The following is a 22,200-nucleotide window of genomic DNA, read 5'->3' on the forward strand; positions in this document are numbered from 1 at the left end:
TACTCGTTGATATATTTTCATCAACACAACGTGCATTAAAATTGTCTCCAAAAAAAAAAAAAAAATGAATTATATTAACAGGGGCAAAATATACGAAAAAATGATTCGCTGTTTGTGATTACTACAACTCCAAGTATTGATGTATTGTCTTAATCATGAAAAATTGCTGTTAACTACACGTATTCTCTCTCTCATGCGTCATTGCGAAATATATAACAAAGGCATATAGTTTTGTGCAACTCATAGGCCGAGGTCATCCCTAATGCCGCGCTTTCCGCATTGTTTGCGATTGACCTTTCCAACTTGATTTCCGACTGGTCTCAGCAAAACAAGATTCAGGGGGCATTGTCAAGTGGAATAATATTGTACTTCTCAAGTGACAACGGTTAGATCCGATTTTGATTTGTTCTCTTTCTCTTGTCGATATCTATTCGTCGAGATATTCAAATCATCAAGATGATGCCTCGTGACATGATTCCTCGAACGGATGTTCTCTTCCCTCTTCCTTCTTCGTACTTTTCCTCCTCGTGGTTTTTCTCGCTCTTAGGTTTTTGTATTCAATCGCAAAACTTCGTGGTCTTTGTCGACCTTGATTTCACTGGTGGTGACTCTGCATGTCGCTCGGTATACTTTTAATTCCTGTTTGAAAGTACATCTCTCCTCGTCTCCCTCCTTCCGACGCCAACTTCTCCAAGTCGCTCTGTTTTTCAGATCAGAATACGGTCCCTAGATTGATTCCTCTGTTTCTAGATCATTATTTAAATAATACACGTGAATAAGTAGAGTACTATTTCTTAGAATCTTAGACGTGTGAATGTATATGTGAATTTATTATTTATCGTTATTTTATACTTATATTTTCTAAATCATTATTACTATAGATATGTATTAACTCTGTTTCTCTGCCCGATAAAATTTCACGATTGGGATAAGTATTGAGACAAGTGCTGTTCGAGAGACCAGCAATCGAAAGGAATCTCTTGTTTCTCGACGTGGCACGTCCTTGTTCTTCTTTCAGTGACAGCGGAAGGATCTCGGCCTTCATACCGGCGAATTTGATCTCGCGACGTAGATTGCCTCGTGTGATGTGACGTCATATTGGCCGCATGTATGTATATCGCTGCGACGAGAATCGTTTCGGCTCTCTTGTAGACTATCGATCGCAGGTAGAACTCTGCGCCGGTGCGACGATGAACGTGCAATCATGCTCGTGTGTTAGTTAGAATGAAGTCAACAAATGCGAGGTTGCACATGGAAAGTAGGAACATAGGGGGAAAAGTGGATACGTATCTGGCGGGACCAGGCCACCAGGTCGCACGCCATTGCGGTATTTTCCTGGACGTAAATTTTTTTCAAAGCTGCTTTACAGCGATTTTAACTTATTAATTTTTTCCATCTAGCGAACAACAACAGAACGCCATTTCTGAAATATTGAAACACACCTGTACACCAATCTGACTAAAGTAAAATAATTTGAATTAAAATTTTAATATATTAATATTGTGAGTATTCGAGCAACAATTATTATAAAAGGAAACAACAAGAAAAATTGATTTTGTTATTGTTTAACATTGTATACTTACGTAACAAAAAAGTTAATTGGATTCTATATAGTAATTTTGTATGAAGTAATTTATGACATTTTGAAGAGTAATTATTAGGTTTTGCTGGCTTTCCGTGACTTAAATCATTATAAATAATAACTCTGTAGGCTCTGCTATTAACATTGATTTCGTATTTCCATACCATCTTTGCGTCTTTTTTTCTCTTTTTTTCCACTTTCCTCGGAATCATATCATATCAGTAATAATCATACAAAAATAATACATTTTTTAATTTATTATAAATTTTACTTTTAATTAATATTTACAGAGAAGAATATTTATAAATCAAGAAAAGGTTAGAAAATTATTTTTAATAAAATATTAATTTGTGCTTTGGTATAAAACGGGATTAAAAACAATTCTTTTACTCTTATATCAAGCAGCATCAATTTTGAAAAGTATTACTTGCGAATAGATGAAATAGAAAAACAAATTATTTAATTGGTTCGTGCTTCGTTTATTGCTCCTCGCTCCTACTGGATTTATTATTATAACGAAATCTGCACGTATTACGTAATTATTACGATTTATCACACTTTCGTTGTATCTAATGTGCTTGTTACGTGCGTTCTATCGGGAAATGATGTATTTGCATGCGCTTCGAGATACGGCGTCCGTGCGCTTTCGTCTGAAAACGAAGTCTCGCCATTATTAAGCAACACGTCCTCCCACACGTTAAGAAAAGGTGTGTGCGTGTATAATAATTCTCGAGCTGTTCAGCCAGCGAGGGAAAGGCACTTGGTGGCAATGTTACGAAAGAAAAGTTCTTCGAACCTGACCGAAGATGGTAGGAAAGGAAGGGCGTTATCTGCCGCCGCATTTGCAAGTTAACAGCCGCGTTATTCGCGGCGATGTTGGTTTACTCAAGGACTGACGTTTTATCATATTAGCCGTATACGTTATTTCTTCTGATTTAAACTCCTTGATCTTTCTCAATGGTAACTTTAGTATAACAACGCGAACGATAATCTGTTAAAAATAAGAAAATATCTTTAAAAGCTGCTCCAAATAATTTTAATAATATATAAAAATTTGTTGCCCTAAAAATGTTAAGTCATATTGGGAGGGACACAATGTTTTAGTATCAAACATTAAAATTAAGTCACACATTGAAATGTTATTAATTTATAAAAAAAAAATAATTTTTTAATTTATATGTGGCATTTTTATAATGTTTCTATTGCGATAGCATTCATCAAGTAAATATGATGATTACAATTTTATGCATAATATAATTAGTTTATATAAAAAAAATTGTAATTTTTTTTAAATATTTTTTAGATCCGAAAATTATATTATTCTGTTGAATTGCAATTTGCATAATAAATTGTTGTAAATTGTTGTAAAGCAACGTCCAAGATGTGTTCTCTTGCGTCGATATTGATTATTTAGTGCTGTCGCATACGAATTAATAGCACGGCGTTTTCAATGCAGTTAAAGGCACGTTTCCGGCACGTGGCGATCAGCACAATTATGTTCCATAACGAAGCAAACTGTTCGTTACCCCATGAACAATTGGTTCGTGGACCTAGGCGAGAACCGAAGAGCGTGAAGCGCGCCTTTGAAGGGCTCGACGCTCTTTCAAAGCAGCGGATCTGTTGGTTCACAGCTTTTATCGAGATTAGAACACAAGATTAAATCTCTAAACTTGATGACGCATTTTTATTTTAATAATCTGCCAGGGGAAACTTTTCTATAAAGCCCTGAAAAAGTATTATATTAATTTTCATATTTTCTTTATATTTGTACCGATAACTTTAGGGATACTAAGGGATATTAATCACAAATATTCAAAAAATTATAAAAACTGTAATACTTTTAATTTTTACACGTTACTTTTAAATTGTTGATTACTTAGCATTGTTATAGGATTGCACAAAATTATTTCACGTAATAATTTAAACATTAAGCGACACGCTTATGGCTTGTATACACTGCGTTTCATTAATCGAGCTTTTTGAATACAGAAGTTCGCGTCATCTCTAGGCTCCCGTTCTTTGATTATAAAAACATGTTATATATTTTATATGCATATTATATATATTATATATATATATATATATATATATATATATATATATATACTCATTTACATTTTATACTTCTGTAGTCAAAGTTTCTGCCTCCATCTGTCCGACTGAGAGAGAGAGATACATATTTGACTACACCTTTCTGTACTCAAAAAGGATTCGATTAATGAAACGCTAGTTATACGCCAACATTTCATAAGATCATTGGATTTCAGAAACGGCCGGATTAATTAAATTCTTAAAAGAAAACTGTTTTCTGAGCTATTGTAAGACAAAATTCAAAATTCAAAGAAGAAATTCTAGTAATTTACATTTAAGGAAACGCCATCATTATCATTATGACATCGTCGACGTCATCTTAGCTAATGACGTACTTTTCGCTTTTGTGACGATAAATGGCCATTTGTTGATAGTTTCTTATATTTTAAAAAAAGTCTCAGATGTAAATCTGAAGAAATGCAATAAATCGTCACTAAATGACGTCACGTGCGAGTGATTCATGAACTGCTAAATTGATCCGCGAATTTACATACATATATTTTATATTTTGTCAATGTTTTATTATTAATATATACATATTATAATCTTATTGAATCAACAATATATATGCACAATCAATATTTATTTTCTAGTGAAGTTAATCAATTGATGACAGACGAGTTGTTGTGATAGGATGTCATCCCAGATAGCAGAGAGAAATAATTCGTTCCAAAAAAGTAATTCATTTTGAATAATTCTTTTCGAATTCATTACAAATAGAAAAAGAACGCTTTTCAGAGTAACTTTGATTTAACTCCATAGAAGTAAAAATGTATGGAATCTATGGAATCCTTTTTGGATTATCAGAAAGGACTTTTTTTCGAATTCATAACAATTATCTGTATTGTTTGGAATACATTTTCTTCTCTCTCTTTTTTTTTTTTCCAGTAACTAAACTTTGATTGAAAAGAAAAGTGTAGAAGAATATTTTTTCTTTTTAATCAATGCTTTTACTCTATAAAAAAAAAGAGAAATACATATAACTCTTGTTGCACAGTCTTTCTCTGTCAATATGTCAATATTTGACATATCTCTTTTTCTAAAGAAATTATATGAATGCTGAATATAAATATAAATGTCATTATGCTATGTTTCAAAATAATTAGAGAAAATTTATAATTCGAACTCTTTTTAGTTAGCGTTGCAAATCATTAAAAAATAATAGCACATAATTGATAGCCTATGAAAACAAGGTCTATTGAATTTGTATATAAATGTAAAACAAGATACATTCGAGTTTTATATAACAATATTGTCCACAAAACATGATTATATAAGAAATCTAATATCAAATATCTTTGATTTATTGGTGCAAATCTTATAATAATATTTATGAATTACAAGATAATATTCTATAGATGGTTTTACTTAAAATAGAATATATTGTTTAAAAACGTATAAAAATAAAAAATAAAAAATAATACAATGATTGACGCATTGTTATTTTTAAAAAAAGGTTAAAAAAAGATTCAGAATTTACACGCAGGATGTGTGAAAAATATATTTAATGTGAAAAATATATTTATCAAATAATTCTATTTTTGAAATATGTTACGTAAAAATTTATCTTTTTAAAAAGAGATGAAAAAGCGCTTATAAATATATACGCGCCTTACGTTATAGGGAAAAAGACCTTTTACAAAAGATTGATATAAAAAAACTGGATATAAAAAAAATTTATCGTTAATAAAATCCAATATAGTTATTGTATTTATATATATATATATACATGTATCATACAATTACATTATTCTGCCGCGAATTCCATTATATATATATATATATATATATATATATATATATATATATATATATAAAGCGGCTTAAGAGGTACAAAAACTTCTGGCACGCCCACATTCACATTAAGATTACTCTGATTAATTATTGAACGATATGATATGTATACATAATAACATAGCTTATTATATTTTATATAACACTTTTTGATATAATTTTTGTAATAAAAATAATTTATTGTAAAATCTAATCAACATGAATTAAATTAGGTATCTTCGCGCGCGCGCGCGCGCGCGCGTGTGTGTGTGTGTGTGTGTGTGTGTGTGTGTGTGTTGAATATTTTAAACATCATTTATCATAAGATAATTAAGTTTAGTAGTCTATGATGAAAAGATTTATAATTATTTTGTTTTAGGATTATCTTATGTAATTACAAAGAATACTTTAATTATATCTTTATAGTTATGTTTACCAATTTGTTCTAGATTAACGGCGGTGATATTTGATAGCCATTATCTTTATCGATGATAGGACAGGTTTACAAAATAGAAACGTCTCAATATCATGAAAGAAAATCTTTGAATGAAACAGAGCATGATGGCGCAGCAATACTTTGTAATGTTCCGTATGAAATCACTATATGCTTGGCTGGAGCCCTTCCTTGGGATATCTTAAGTTTACACTTACTCAGACACTCCCTTTTTTTTGTAATCTAGATATTGTATCTACAACGACCGAAGAGCTTTATATTCGATAATAATCATTATTGAATTCCAAATTGCCGCTATTGTTATATATTCCTTACTTGCTTATGCTAATAGTCAATATTTATTAAGCAATTACAGTGATTAAAGTGTTTACGACAGAGATATACCATAAGTTTATTATAAAATGATTGTAAAATTATTATATTATTAACAATTATTTTAAAATAAGTTATTTGGATTTTTTATACATTGTCCAAATTATTTCAATAGGTCGTTTTGTAATATGAAATTTGGTTAAATTTGTATTCGTACATATTTATGCAACATATTTTGAAAAAATTTTGGAAGAATACTTATGTCACGTAATTGAATTTGATTTTCTCAAATGTAAAACATCTTATCGTCTATATCTTATTCATTTACTTCATCGTTATCGCTTCGTTATCTTGGTGCAAGTCACATTTGTGTTGCTTCAATGCGGTGTTTTAAAACGACATAAAATGTTCACGATATATGTATATTCATTAAAACTTGCCAAAATACTCGATTTGAATTACTATAAATTTTATTTTTTCAATATTTCAATATCTTACAGTTAATATAAAAAATTTAAATTTATTTATTTAATATTTATTTACTTATTATATAAATTTATTTATTTACTTATTTAATATTTGGAATTTTGCAAATGTGTGACAAATTTGTTAAGGAGTCGAGTATATTAAGAAAACACGATAAATTTCTATTACTGGATTAACTAAAACGAAATGAAAATGATAAAAATATCCTTTTATAATATTCTTACATAATACTTACTTTACATTTTTATCATCAATGAAAATTATTTTATTGCATTTTTTTTATTTCATTGGATAGAAAGAATCTATTTGGAGAGCGGTCTACGCTTCAATTAAAAATTAATCGATTTTTTCCTCAGTCATTTATTTATTTACACGTCACATACGACACGTCCCGATGACGTGGCGAATAAAAAAATGAAATGCGCGCCGGTCTTCCTCATTGAAACGATACGTTTCGCGGGGGCGGGAGGGGGAGAGGGGAGGGAACGGGGGGATACTCGATAAATACCTTTTGTATTTGTTGATGATAATTTCAAAGCTACGTTAGTAGCCGCGATGCGATGCGGTGCTGTGTCTCCGTTTACACACGTGACATTTATTCCGCGGTCATGCCTTCCTGCGTTCAAAAGGCAGAGACATCCGCGGCGCGCTGCAATGCAGCAATCAGCGTCAGTATCAAAACGTCGGTTTCTGGAAAACTCGATAATCCTTCGTATGTAATGCATGAAATGCATCGAGGACGTAGATCGAGATTTGTAGAGGAGAATTTGAAACAAAACGAAATTGAATACGAGGATTTACTTAAGGTATAACAGCGCGCTCTCTCTCTCTCTCTCTCTCTCTCTCTCTCTCTCTCTCTCTCTCTCCGATCGCGAACTATCGCCCTCGAAAAATAGCAAAACGATGTTGTTCGTCGATTGTCGCAATAATTATAAAGATGCAGCGATATATAAAAATGTCGCCTACTTTCAATTGTGAAATATACCACTGTGTGTAACTCGAACGCCCATTGTGACCAAACAATGCGTTTGGTCGCGACTTTTTGACCGGCTTCGTTATTCGTTTTCACAGGTGGAACACACGGCGCTCCCTCTGTCACCTGAGTTTTGCGGTGAAAAAATAACACGGGCTTCTTTATGCACACCGTTCGCTTACGTAACGAAAAGCATTCTCACATCGCCGTCTAATAAGTAAGAGCGTGACAGTAACCGAGCTATGTGGAAGTGACACCGTCTGCTCCTCCCTTTCTTCCTGAATAGCCACGAATATTTCTCACTCAGAGATTCATCAAATCGTCAGATAAATCAATATCTCGTACGAGATCGTATATGGAGCACGTAACGCAAAAACCGCTGATCATCTTTACTTTAATGTTTTCCTTCTGAAATTTCACGATTGTGCGAAATTCTTAGTATTCGCTATTTCATTTAAATCATATTATCACATTTCAGCATGTAAATTCTGACATTGATGCAGTTTTAGCGACTGCGCATACTGGAATAAATATTAGGAAAATATTAAATATTAAATTTGGAATAAAAATTAAATGTAACGCACAATGAATATAAATAAGTATAAAATATAGTCATATCTCATACTTATTTGTATTCATTGTGCGTTACGTTTAATTTTTATTCTGAATTTTTATTTCTAAAATTTAATATTTATTCCTATTCCTGATATTTCCTTCATTGTGCGCAGGGTCTTATGCTATACGTTTTGCAAATAAAAATTAAATTGGCTTTACTACAATTTTTATAATATTTTACAATGAAAAGACAGTATGTTTTGCATAATATTATTTTAAAATAAATGTCTTTAAATATTGTCTTCAAATGATTAAGAAATAATTAAAGAATAACGTTTATGAACGTGATTGGTTTTCCTAAAGAGAAAAAAATCAAAGTGAAAGTGAAATTTAAAATTATAAAAAAAGAAAAATTGAGAAAAGAAAAAATAATTTATTTTCAATATCACCAATACTGCTCGTCGAAATAAAAAAAGCCATAATTCATAATTAAACAAAATTTTCAGAAAGTGTTATATTTAAATAAATTGAACAGCCAATTATTAGATATGTTGAAATAGGGATTGGAAAGCTTTTGCCTAATAAAATAAATCAAAATATTTATCAATATTTTAATAAAAGGCATTGAAATATTATTCTACGTATTTCTATATCAGACATAGTAACGCAGAACGAGTAAAGCTTCAGGATTTAGTCCGCGATATCGATCTGATAATATGGTGAAGTAGGATTTAGTACCGCAGAAACCTATCTATGTCTATTGTAGCAGACGCTCTAAATATTTACTTCATAGCTCATATGCACACGTGCGTACGAAAAGAGCACACACACACACACACACACACACACACACACACACACACACACACAAAGCAATTTCCATCTTTGCTTTTATGATAAGATCGGAAAGTCGAAGTACTTGAGATATAAAGAGTGAGTGTTCCTGGGACAGATACATTAATAATATAAGAAAGAATAAAACTCGATTTATGGAACTTTATGGCAAATTATTGTATAAATAGCGTAAAAGCGTGTTCTATGAAATATAGTGACCTTGTTGGCTTGCGATTAGATATTATGCAAGTTGGCCGTTTTTTGCACAGTTAAAGGTGCGCGCACGAAACTGAATAATGAAGACACTTTGTCGATTCGAATGTCTAAACAGTTACATTGTTGCGAATCTTAAAGTCGTCTGCAAATTTGTTAAAATTTACTATTCTGAGGAGATTTTATATTTCGTTATTTTTATTGAATATTAGTCACGATTAGTTGACGATGACATTATTTAATGAAAAAATACCTAAGGACGAGAATAATTATAATAAGTTTTTATAGTTTTTGATTTGATCCCTCGTTCATCAAATTACATCAATGTTGAAAAATTTGCATTTAAAGTTGCAAAAAGTATTTTGGTATTTTTAGTCTCTCTCTCTCTCTCTCTCTCTCTCTCTCTCTCTCTCTCTCTCTCTCTCTCTGGCATATTATTATAACTACGATATGTAATATATTGAAGAAGTGTTATTGTAATCAAAATTAAATATGCTGTCTGGACTTTCAGCTCTTAAAAAAAAATTTGTTGTATCGATTATGGTTAAAAAGAAATTTATAATTAATGTAGGATCCAAAAAAACACTTCTTGTGCTAAAAAAAAATGATTTTTTTGTTGAAAAGTGTTATCGCAAGGTTGGTGTGTTTTCTTGCATAATATTCGCGATCATCTATGAATACATTTGTTTTAATTTCATTCAACGAATTCATATCAGCTGACCTCATTTTCATATGTGTTTTGAAACACACTTTCATTGCTTCATATTATTAACAGTTACCTTGTTAATAATATGAATTAAAAGAAAAAGGCTGTTTTCTTGGCTGTTGCAATAAAATTATATCTTACTCTCTCTTATTATTAAATATGACATTCTATTAAAGCAGTGAAAAACTACAAATTTCCTTTTACTACTTGATTTAAATTTTTTTACACACACACACACACACACACACACACACACACACACACACACACACACGCATATGTATATATAAAACATGATAAATGTATAATAAAAAATAGTTTATTTATTATAATAAAGAAATTGTATTGAGTACTAAATAATTTTTTTCCTACGAGGAAGCAAAACTCGAAAATTTTTTTTTTTCGAATCTTTTTTTTTGCTATTTTCTAATAAACTTTTCCTTTCGACTCAGAAAAATTCAATAGAGTCTCGAGCGATGATTAAAACTACGCAAATGTTATTTCTGCTAGCGCAGCAACGTAAGGAAACTTGAGAAGTTCTTTTGAGAGATCTCGATCCTAACGTCTATCGTCTCACATCATCAGAAAACTATTTTTAACCGGTTATATTTTATGTTGCTTTTAGCGAGTTTTCGAATTTCGTTTTTTACACTAATATAATAGGCATTAACATTTAACTTTTTCGCAATTAACACGCTGAAATAATTAATGTTTCTGTATAATCATATTATCGCATATACAGAATTTGAGTATTAAGTGGTAATAAGTAGTAATAAGTAGGATGCGTTCCATCAATAATGGCCAAATTAATAAGTTAACAAGTATTATCTTTTAATTAAAATGACAATAAATAATATAATATATAAGAAAATAGTAGAAAGGAGAAATCTCTTCGTTCTCACCATACCACTCTTGAGATAGGATGTAAATAAACTTTTTAATTGGTTTAAAAAGCTGGATGTATAAATATTTACGACACACATTGAGTACGTTTCGTTTTCGTTTATCGTATCACTGTTTCCTTCTGCGACATCGCTTTCAACTCTCTAAAGTTTATTTATTTATTTTGTGCAATTAAAATAGCCGAAGCCGAATTTGAACGTGAATGAACAGAGATATATATTTCCTGAAGAATTCATCGCTTATTAAATTATGTGATTTAAATTTTTTTGTATAAATTGTTTATCGTATTATAGAAATTAACTTATATAAATTTACAAAGGGAAGTACCATTTTATATTGTTACAAACTTGAATTTGAACATTAAATATAATTTTAATGAAGTTAAAAAAAACAAAGACTTTTTCAAATATACATAAATCAATATAAATACGACGTACATAAACTAAATGATACAGATTTATAATTACATTGCCTTTGTTGAAGTTTTAGTTAATTTAATGTATGTTAAATATTAGATTTGAATTTGGATCTAATTTATTAGACTTTCTACAATATAATATCTTCCTCTGTGATTTGTGGATAATTCATCAGGAAGACATTGAGGCATGTAAATAAAATCAAGATAATGCGACTATCACGCTTGTCACCATTTAAAATTTAATAAAATCCGTTCCGGATTTACACATTGTCTTGGTTATTTCAAACCAAGTATTCATTTAAATTTCGCATCACAGATATTTAATTTACACGCCTCGGAGACTTTAATTTCGAATTACGTTATGAAAATAATAAGCACTCCGTTTCATAAAAGGAAGTAATACAATATATATCATATATATATATATATATATATATATATATATATATATATATAAAATATATATAGATTCGATCGCTGCTATTTTTTTGTTTATTCCATTTCCATTGCATGGATAATGCATCGTTTGCCGACCGCTAGAGGACGTCGGTTAATAATAGTTTCTCGTATGCAAAAAACGGTCACGAGTGTAATTAAAGGCGATTCCCGCGGGCATGACCCTATAACTTACTTGGCGCGGAGGATACCGTGATCAAGAAGGCGGTTCCTCCTGGGCGAGGCCTTGCCATTGCACTGAGGTTAGGCTGACCCTTGCGAATACTCCTAACGTGGGTATGTCGAGCGCACAATTTTTGATAGTCGGGATCTGCGTACGCGCTGTCCCGGATATACGAGGGCAAAAGTAAGAAAAAGGGGGGAAAGGGAAAAAACGTCCCTTTCTCTTTTTAATTTTTCGTCGGGAAAATTTTTTTTTTCTCGTCGTTACTCGTTATTTATGACGTAAAAATTTTATAACTTTGTTACGCTCTCTTACGTCGACGATTATATTTGCCCCAAGGAAGTATTGAACTCATTTTTTTTTTTTTTTAAATAATTAGAGAAAGATCCTTTGACGTAAAGATTATCGAATAAAAAGTTATGAAAGTAGCACAAATGTTATTTATCGATATCAATTTTGTGTCGATTTTTGATACAAGTTTTCACTACACGAGAAATAAATTTTATATCTTAATGAAACAATTATTAAAAAGTTAAATTAATTAATTGCTTGATTAATTAATTAATTAATTAATTTAATTTTATGCTGTATATAAATTTATTCGTAACTTATATCGTATATTTGTATCGTACTGATATGCATGTTAATTATTTCTAAAAAGTTTATTAAATGTTCTGAAATAAGTCTTTATTCAGTCATTATATTAATATATTTATTACGTAAGATGAACACATTTATCCAAATATATCTTTGAAGGATTAAACTGAAAAGAAAATCTTTCAGTAATAAAATTATTATATTGTGTGTAGCTATTACGAATATATATATATATATATATATAAGTAAAATTACAATAAACTTAATTGTTTAAATACATTTTTTACATTTTATTCATATGCAATCTGTACAATGAATAAAAATAATCTCCGAATAAAAATAAAATTAATATAATATATGTTTTAACAATCGAACGATGGTTTGACTTTTCTATTTTCTAATATTTCTAAAATTATTTGATGATACCTTCATATAAATCTTATTGTAATTCTTATGGTAATTCATTAAAAGAGTGTCCGCAATTTTTTAAATTACACACATATGTGAATGATACGTGAAATTCCTCTGTAATGTGATGATAATCTATGACATATTTTACGTCGACATTTTTCAAGTGAGATTTATGTGACAAGATTCCTAGTAGATAAGACTAGTATAATAATGAGATAAGCAGAAAGCGTGAATGTGTTACGGGGAACTATTTCATTTTTGTATCGAAATTACCTGCGGTTCGTTTTCTTTCGAGATTGAAATATGCGTATTGAATATCGGTTTGTCTCCGGTTTTTCCATACCACGAATCACAAAATTTTCGTGCCTGTTGAAATTGAAACGTCAGCTTTCAATGAAAGCTGTATTATGAAGATATCATTATTTTTTTTTTTATTTATATATATATATATTTACTATATACTTTTTATTTATGTGTCAATATATTACGGGTTACATGTATTAAATAAGATACGTGTTGTGAATGGAAATATTGAATAAATAAGATAATAAATAAGATATAAATATATTGTGACAGCTCTAGCACGTGTTTAGCTTCAGTTATTTTTGTTAAATTTTCCAGTATATTAAACTTATATATTAATAATGCTCTTTATTCATTAATCCAATTATAATTTCGTTACTTGACTATTTTCGCTAGTTAAATGAGTTTACATCGGAATCAATGGTAAAAGCTCGATCGATTATCTCTGATTCAAGTAAATATGACAATAAAAGTTACTTTTTTATTTATAATAAAATTTTGTATTTTATAAAAACTTTTTATAAAAGGCATTTCAATTATTATATAGATGGTATAATTTATTTAATTTTATAAAGGAAACATATTCTCTGTACAAAGTAATGAAATTTACTTTTTAACTCGAGATATAAGGAACCTCAATAAATGTAGAGGTAATTTGATAATGATCACGAAATCCAGTTATATTAATCTTCATTGTGCAGATTTATTTTCTTCTTTTGGGCAAATCTGTCGTAACGCGGCATGTATTGATTTTCGGAGAGGGTGGATGCTGCGAGATCGTCGAGAAGCATCCACCCTCGGAAACGTAGGAAATCTTCTACTATCCATCTAGTACTTCTTTTTCCTACCTTTTTCTCGTTTCACCACTATCCTCTGGTCGTATAAATGCACGAGACATTGTTCTGATAAATGTCTTTCTGATTGTTGGAAAATCTCGTCAGAAAATCGTCAATGTTGAACACGCATTGTTAAATCTAAATTGTCATTGGAGAGGCGTCCTTTTCTTTAAAAAGTATATTAACGATTTTTTTTATTCTCTGGATATTTTATTTTTAGAATTCACGCTATGTATATTCTTAAAGCTTTATGTATGGTGTGGCTTATGTATTATAAATTATGACCTCTTTCTTTCTCTCTTTCTTCTTCTCTTTTGTTTTATATTTAATACACATTAATTATTTAACAATTTAGGAATACACACTGGACATTTTTTTCTTAAGAATTTAAAAAAGGTTGTAAAAAATGTGTATACCAAAGAAGTAATTATAGAAGAAAACTTAGTACAAAATAAATTCAAATTCAAAGATTATTAGATTATAAATAATAATTATTTTTAATAATTATTGTTCAAATTAATTACAATTGTCAAATAGATTAATATAATTAGAATTATATTATTCAATAATAAAATATCGGAATAGTATTTTCAGACATGCAAGAAATATTAAAAAAATATATATGAGATAATAAATGTTATTTTGAAATATTAATATATAATATTTTTTAATTGTTTAGATATATAATGCAGCATATATGTAATCGTACTATGGAAATGTAAAATACAAATATTTTTTAAAATATTCTATAGTGATAATAGTTGGTAATATTTCTCATATTACATAAAGGATTCTAATTGTTGATTTATTGAGACTATAATTAATGAATTATTAGACAATTAAAAACTTTTACAATGCTTATCTATATTAAAATATTAATTATTAATTTCCTTGTTTGTTTCTCTTGTTCTTTCATTTTACTTGTACATAAAAAATTTATAAAAAAGTTTAAATTATTAAAATAATTTAAACTTTTTTTATAAATTTTTTTACTTAATATTTGTATCAAATAAAATTCATTAATTTACCATTTACAAAGGTCCATTATATTTTGCTATTTTTATATCATGAGCAGAACTGATAGAACATTTGCATAGAGCGAATGAGTAAACTTACATTTTATCAGCCCGACTTTGCAACCATATCTCGTGGTTACTTGCGGTTTTATTCTCATTTATGATAGTTCTGGTTATACCATAAAACTGTCGTATAAACGTAGAATATATATGATGCTTTATTATAATGTTCATAACAGTGCGAAAGCAAAAAGAAAGAAAATTAAATCTTTTGTAAAATGGAAGAATAGAAAGGTTTGTAAATTTTTTTATATAATACATGTATATAGATCATGTAATAAAATTTAATTAAAAGTAACATATTATTTCTCATGATTTAAGAAATTTTTAATCTTTAGAGAGATAGAATTTATTATCTTTACTATATCTTAAATGATAATTTTTTATTTTTCATAAAATAAGAAATATAAAAATTATCAGTTAAGATATAGTAAAGATAATAATAAATTCTATCTCTCCAAAGATTAAAAATTTCTTAATATTTTATATATATATAAAATATATCTCTTATAATGTTACAGAAAATTATTTGTTCATTCCTAAATTAAATAAAATTTTAATTATAAATTTTCTTTTCTGGGATTTGATTTATTATTTATGAAATATGATAAATATTTTAATGCATGTATTTTAATTATATAAAACATTAATTGATATTATATAGAAGGATACTGATACATTTAAAAATTCTGTTTAAAAAAGATGTATAGTTTCAAAGAATTCTGTGTTCATAAAACATTTTCTCATCAAGAACCATTTTCTTTTCTTGAGAAATTATCGACTATACTTAAAAAGATGAGTGTAGTATCTCGAAATAAATAGTGACCCGAAACAAACTAGACTTTTATATGTTACACAAAAAAAGGATGCTTCTATCTACATTAAATACTTCAGTCTTGTTTACAGGTTTGTAAATATGGAACGTTTTTAACAAATATATCTTTAATAAAGTTCTAATTCCGAATTATTATTATTATATTGACCTCTAACAATTTTCAGCTGAGTTATATTTTGTCTTTGTTAAATTAAAAATTTTAAAGTCTTGGTCAATTTAAATATATAATTAAAAAAAAGAGCAAATCGGTTTTTATTTCTTGAAATATTATATTATTTAAATGAAGAGAAAAATTTCAATAATAAGAGGATTAATAAAATTTAATAAAATTTTTTTAATAAAATATTTTTATTGATAATAAATTATTCGTAATAAAAGTTAATATTTCAAACAATATGTTTACAATATTTGTTCATTCATGTATAGAACGTCACTAAGCAGATGTTAAGGTGTATGTGCTATGTGCTATGTTATAGGCAACCATTTGTTCCTATGACGCTATGTAGGGAGGTTGGATAGCAGTAAGGCGTTGTGACGAAGACATGATTTGACAGGAAGTTGATGAACTTTATTCACGACTTGCTTTGTCGTGAGTTTTTACTGAAACTTTGTTATAACAAAGTGCTTTATCTCCGTGTTGCTTTGTGACATTGTTTTAGAAGAATTTTGAAATTATTTAATGAAATTACTTAAACTGAATTTATTTACGTAATTAAAAGTTTATTGTGAAAGCACGTAAATTTAATTAAATATATAAAAGTATATATATATATATATATATATATATATATAAATTTAATTAAATATACATTCTTTGCTTAATATGTACGTGTGTATGTGTGTACGCGCGTGTATATATTAAAGAGGTGATATGTATTTAATTAAATTTAAATTACACACACACACACACACACACACACACACACACACACACACACACACACACACACAGTCGCATCAGTATTTATGTTGACGCTGAATAATTGCGACAAATTTAAAAAAAGATGTTATCTTATATTTTGTTAAATCGAACAATTTTTGTTAAATAATCCCGTATCCGGCGATGCCTTTTTAAGACGATATTGGCTCTGTTGGATATTGTTGACGATTGCGCATTCTTTACTCCTAATACAAAATCGTGCGATGTAAGCTCCTTTGTCGATTCAAAATGAGCTATCAGCAGGATAATGCATATGACACTCCTGGAATTTTCCAGTGCGTCAGTCAGTGCATCATAGATGCAATACTTGTAATGAGATTGCGAGTCAGCATTTTCGAACATTTGTTGTAAATAAATAAAATAAAATTAAAAATGAATTATTTTTTTATTCTAATCTTATAGAAATCAAATAGCGTTCAACAAAGCTAAAAACTATCTAAATTATCTTTAAGTTTATTGCAGTTGTCGGAAAAGGAATATCTCGAAAAGTAGTGCGTTCTTTGAGAAAAATGTTTCAGACAAAAGTTGGGGGATTTTCAAGAGACCCCATGGTTATGATTCATTCATTCGCAGATGAGCCACTTTTGACATTTTTTAAAATGGAATCATGGAAAAGTATTAAAGTTACAGTTATCGAAAAATAAATAGTTTACGAGATATTTTATACTTTATTTTGATATATTTTAACATAAAATATAAAATATCTCGTAAACTATTTATTTTTCGATAGCCGTGCTTCAATGTTTTTATTATGCATATAGTAATTAACAAATCGATCGGTGTAGAGAAAACATATAGCTATTTTTAAAAAAAATATGCATTTGCATATTCTAAATTAATTATAAGTTTTTTAAAGCAATTGTATATCTTTTCATGTAAAGTATCAATTAATAAATAAAATTTACAATTATTTTTTATATAATATTTATAAAAATTAATTTTTAATTTGTATTTCAAAATAATTTTTTTATTGATTAATTGAAGACAACATATACATACAAAATGCTTTAATGAAACAATGTTTATTTTTACTTTTTGTAGAAAACGTGATTTTTTTTAAACAAACATATTAATACATGGCATAAAATATGTTAAAAAATTATATTCACAAAACCTTAATAATTTTATAAAATAAAAATGTTCTTTGTGTTGTATTATTGACGTAGTAAGGTAAGAAAATACTTCTCTGAAGAAATAAAAATCAATTTGTTAATGTAAAAAATAATTAAGTTCATTGCAAGTTCAGCGAAATTATTTTTGATGAACAAAATTAATATCATTAAAAATAGCTCGTTTTGTTGTTTATTATGTTCTGCACTTACATATAATAATATGAATAAAGTCTATTAGAATAATGAAACATTTTTCCGTATCGCAATTACGTTATGATTAATCGTTAATTACATGACAGCGTTTACTTTCAATTTCAGGATCGTTTTCACTTTCCTGGAGATATTTCATGCTTTTTTGCAATTCTCGGTTGCTATGACTCATTTACAATTTACTTTACTTTTCCTTTTCCGTTTTTTTACGCTTTTCTGCTCTGAGTATTATCATTATAATTAATTTGATTACTCAGCTATTGATGAGTAATCGTGTAACAGTCATCGGGAGCAGCGATCTCTGAATCACTCGCTTTAGCACGCGGTCGTCATTCTTATGGTGACTTTTCGTGAATGCAAGACGATTGGATATTCCGCGAAAAAAAAACAAATTACCATTTATAATCCAATATGAAATATAAATTTCGTTATGTTGTTCGTTTTTCACCGACAGACTTAACAACGAGAAAACAACGTTTCTCTTATAGTCTAATTATTGTGAAGCCTTCTGTAACGAAAACAATATGATCGTTGTGGTTCAATGGTGACATTGATTGGCTCTTCGTTGTTTCTCATAATGGCAATTTTGCATGTTGCGCCGCACCCATCCGACTATTTTGTATCATACATGATGTTCACAGATCCGTGATATTTTCTCTTGAATGCCTTCTTGCTTTACTCTTTTACCTACTCTTTTATCTTATTCTTATTTCTCGCTCCTTTTTGTTTCCATATAAAGAAAACAAATATGAATATTTTCACATTGTCACATTTTACTCTTTCTTTCTTTCGTTTTTATCAGCCATTCATGCTATTTACGTTTATCATTAATTATATTTAAAAAGTTTAAATTACGTTATTAAACTAATTGTGTACGTTTTAATATTACTTTTGAATATTTTTTACATTTCTATATAGTTTTCCGTTTTATTGTGCTAAATAATAATATCTTAAAAGAAAAATAACAGTTATTAATATTATTATTTATTGAATTTTATATATATTTTAAAATATGTTATGTGTAGCGTGTGAAAAGATATTTTTGAATACTCTTAATAATAATATACATGTATAATTACATATACATTGTAATAATATGAAATATGTTATTATATTAATAAATGATTTATAACTGAAAAACATTTTCAACGCATAATCCAACATTTCTGACAAGTTTATAAAAATCTTGTTTGGTCAACTGGAAATACACTATGTCATAACACATTCTCACATTTGGGAACAACCCGACTAATTCAAATGCCGAATAGACAGCGTCGTCAAATACGGAAACTAATTCCAAAACGTTCTGTAAAACCTGAAAAAATATGTCAGAATTCTAATAAAAAAATTGTTTAAAAAAATTATAATTTAATTAAATTTATCAGCATGCAAGAATATACTTTAATATTATGTTAGAATATTAATTAATATATCGAAAACGATTTATAATTACGAAAAAGAATATCTAGAATTAAGAAACAAGTAATAATTAATTAAAATACTTACATTGGTAAAACATGAAGTTATGTCAAAAGGATTTGTAAAGCATTCTAGCACATCGTAAAAGTCTCTTGTTAGGTTTGATTGTAGATTATCTATTGTATCGATCAAATTCTGCAATTTTGCACTGGCCGAAAGTGTTTCGTTTGAAACACAGGAATCAAATATGGATATTAGTTTATTTATAGTTTCTCGTCCTTCGTCGTATACCTTAGTACATGGCGAAACAGCGGTTCTTTGTAGACTCTTTTGGGTGGCTTTAATTTCATCTTGCGGATTCTTTAAATGTTAATATTTAAATTTTTACATATTAAACTTTGAAACATATTGGACATATTAGAATTATACTCTGATAATGTATTAACGATAAGTATTACAATTTAAAAAAGTATAATTTAATACACATAAATAAAGGAATATCAGTTTCTTATCAGGAAATATAATTTGACAAAATATCTAATATATATAAAATATATTTATTCTCGACAATCTAAAAACTGTATATTACTTAAACATGAACATTAAATACTAAGGAAATATAACTTATTTTATTATGTAATATATGTGATATTCACGCTCTACATACTAGCCAAATTTAAATTAAATCTTACGGCTGATTTAATTACATCTTTCCCGATTCGATTTTGGTTTTTACTATCTGAAAATTGCGTTTCTACATTATTTAATAAGGATTTGTCGGAAAATGCAGCTTCTGTTTTTTGAAAAATCTAAAATTAAATAAAAAATAAAAAATTAGAACAGAATATATTGTTTAATATATTCATAATTATTTTAAATGAAAAACAAAGAGAAGAAAGAATACCGTCATAATTTTGTATATGAATTACAAAATAAGTGACAAGTTAAATTTCTTTATTTACAATTTTTATTAAACCTTAAATTTTTTTATTCAAACTATTATCTTAAGTTTCTAAGAATCTTAAAAACTTACGCAAACAGCTACGATGATGCAACTTATGATGGCAGTTTTAGTCATTGTTGTTCTTGTAGTATATCACTTTTTGCGACTTTTGAAACAATTTGGTTAATACTTTTCTGTATTAACCAAAAGTCTCCTTTATATAAGATATTCACTTCTAATTTCTGCAAGGTATTGCGATATGCAAATTAACTTGTCAAACTGCTAATATCAATATGCAATTACTGTAATTAGTTAAGATAAAAAATACCAGCAACGAGTAAAATATATTATTGAAAAGAAAATTTTATAATTTATTTTAATAATATATTGATTTATCTACAATTGTCTATTAAATTTAATTGATAATGATTGAAGTGATGAATTTTAAATACCTTGCATGTAGGCATGTAAATAAGGAATGGTATTTAGTGTAACACAGACTATTTTTTTGTAATATATAATATATAAATCTCTCTTAAAAGAGTAAATTGTAGAAATACGATTCCTTAAAAAAAAATATTACATATTTGATGATATTGATATCGTACTTGTAATATCGATATAAATAATATTTATAACATTATAAATTGTTTTACTAACATTGTGCAAACTGATTAAAAGTGAAACTCACATATTAAAACATACAAACTTTTTAATTATTAAATTAAAACGCCAATAAATAAATTTTAAGTGTTTACTTTTTGAGATTGATTAAAGCTAAATTTGCTAAAAAATCAACGAAGAAAAATTTGAAGTTGAAATTTTTCTGAGAAACTTTTTCCTAATATTAGAGCTATTAATTTTCTTGCCTTTAAGGATATTTTTCGTAAATTTAAACAATTAATTTTAATAAAGTTAAGGAATTATATATTAAAACGATTATAATTGTAATCAGAAATTATTAATTAAAGAAATTAAGCAAATAAACAAATAAAAGAATTGTAATATAGTATGAATAATATACAGCGTAATTTTATCTTATTGCTTGAATTTAATGCTATAATGATATTTTACATAAATTTGCAGCACTTTTTATATGAACAGCTATTGACGACACTATAAAGATCTTGTTCGTACACAGAATATATATGTGCTCTGTTTTAACTTTCATAGCGATAAAGCTAATTAGTTGTATATAAATTATTTATAATATTGATAGAATTAGCAATTTCAGTCCAAAGCATTATCTTATATTTCAATCAACTTGATTTTTATGTTCAGATGTAACGTGTTTATTAATGTATATTTATCAATAATCGTTATTTATCGAAAGATAGGTAGGTTGTAGAAAAAAAGCAATAGAATGGGTATATAAAAAAAGACAGTTTAATGAAATAATATCAGTAAATAAATGAAGTCAACAAATGAAAATATTAATTTTATATATATTATGTATTATTATGATACACATAACATGTTTATCGTACTCTTTTTCTAAGAAATTAGTGAATTCTATGTTATTATTCTATGTACATATATATTAATATATATAATATGTACATAACATGTATAAAACGTATTCCCATTGATTAACTGATT

General features: G+C 27.9%; 2 protein-coding genes and 1 non-coding gene across 5 annotated transcripts in view; 2 read left to right on the forward strand and 1 right to left on the reverse strand.

Annotated features, from left to right (window-relative positions):
• numb (NUMB endocytic adaptor protein) overlaps positions 1-22,200 on the forward strand; it is a 64,660-nt gene that overhangs the window by 2,252 nt on the left and 40,208 nt on the right. The window contains exon 2 of one of the 3 annotated variants that reach the window (XM_089078237.1): positions 16,454-16,566. The exons of the other annotated variants lie outside the window; for them this stretch is intronic. The gene's annotated coding sequence lies outside the window, so the exon portion shown is untranslated. The remainder of the gene's footprint in view (positions 1-16,453; positions 16,567-22,200) is intronic. 3 annotated transcript variants of the gene reach the window in all.
• LOC148936496 (U1 spliceosomal RNA) lies at positions 11,924-12,087 on the forward strand. Its single transcript, XR_016139538.1, has one exon. It is a non-coding gene; the product is annotated as a U1 spliceosomal RNA (small nuclear RNA).
• Positions 19,235-22,181, reverse strand: LOC148936497 (uncharacterized). Its single transcript, XM_089078248.1, has 3 exons — positions 20,692-22,181; positions 20,351-20,467; positions 19,235-20,018 (listed from the first exon to the last, which is right to left on the reverse strand). Exons 1-3 carry the CDS (start codon positions 20,734-20,736, stop codon positions 19,689-19,691), a joined length of 492 nt encoding a protein of 163 aa, XP_088934374.1. The 5' UTR covers positions 20,737-22,181; the 3' UTR covers positions 19,235-19,688.

This window comes from Pogonomyrmex barbatus, unplaced genomic scaffold, assembly GCF_055798465.1.
Source record: "Pogonomyrmex barbatus isolate J1 unplaced genomic scaffold, ASM5579846v1 scaffold21, whole genome shotgun sequence".
Taxonomy (NCBI): domain Eukaryota; kingdom Metazoa; phylum Arthropoda; class Insecta; order Hymenoptera; family Formicidae; genus Pogonomyrmex; species Pogonomyrmex barbatus.

Coding starts and splice junctions, on each gene's coding strand:
- LOC148936497 (XM_089078248.1), bottom strand. CDS start 20,736: ATGACTAAAACTGCCATCATAAGTTGCATCATCGTAGCTGTTTGC. Junction 20,468..20,691: donor GCATCATCGTAGCTGTTTGC/GTAAGTTTTTAA, acceptor ATTTAATTTTAG/ATTTTTCAAAAAACAGAAGC. Junction 20,019..20,350: donor AAGATGTAATTAAATCAGCC/GTAAGATTTAAT, acceptor TAACATTTAAAG/AATCCGCAAGATGAAATTAA.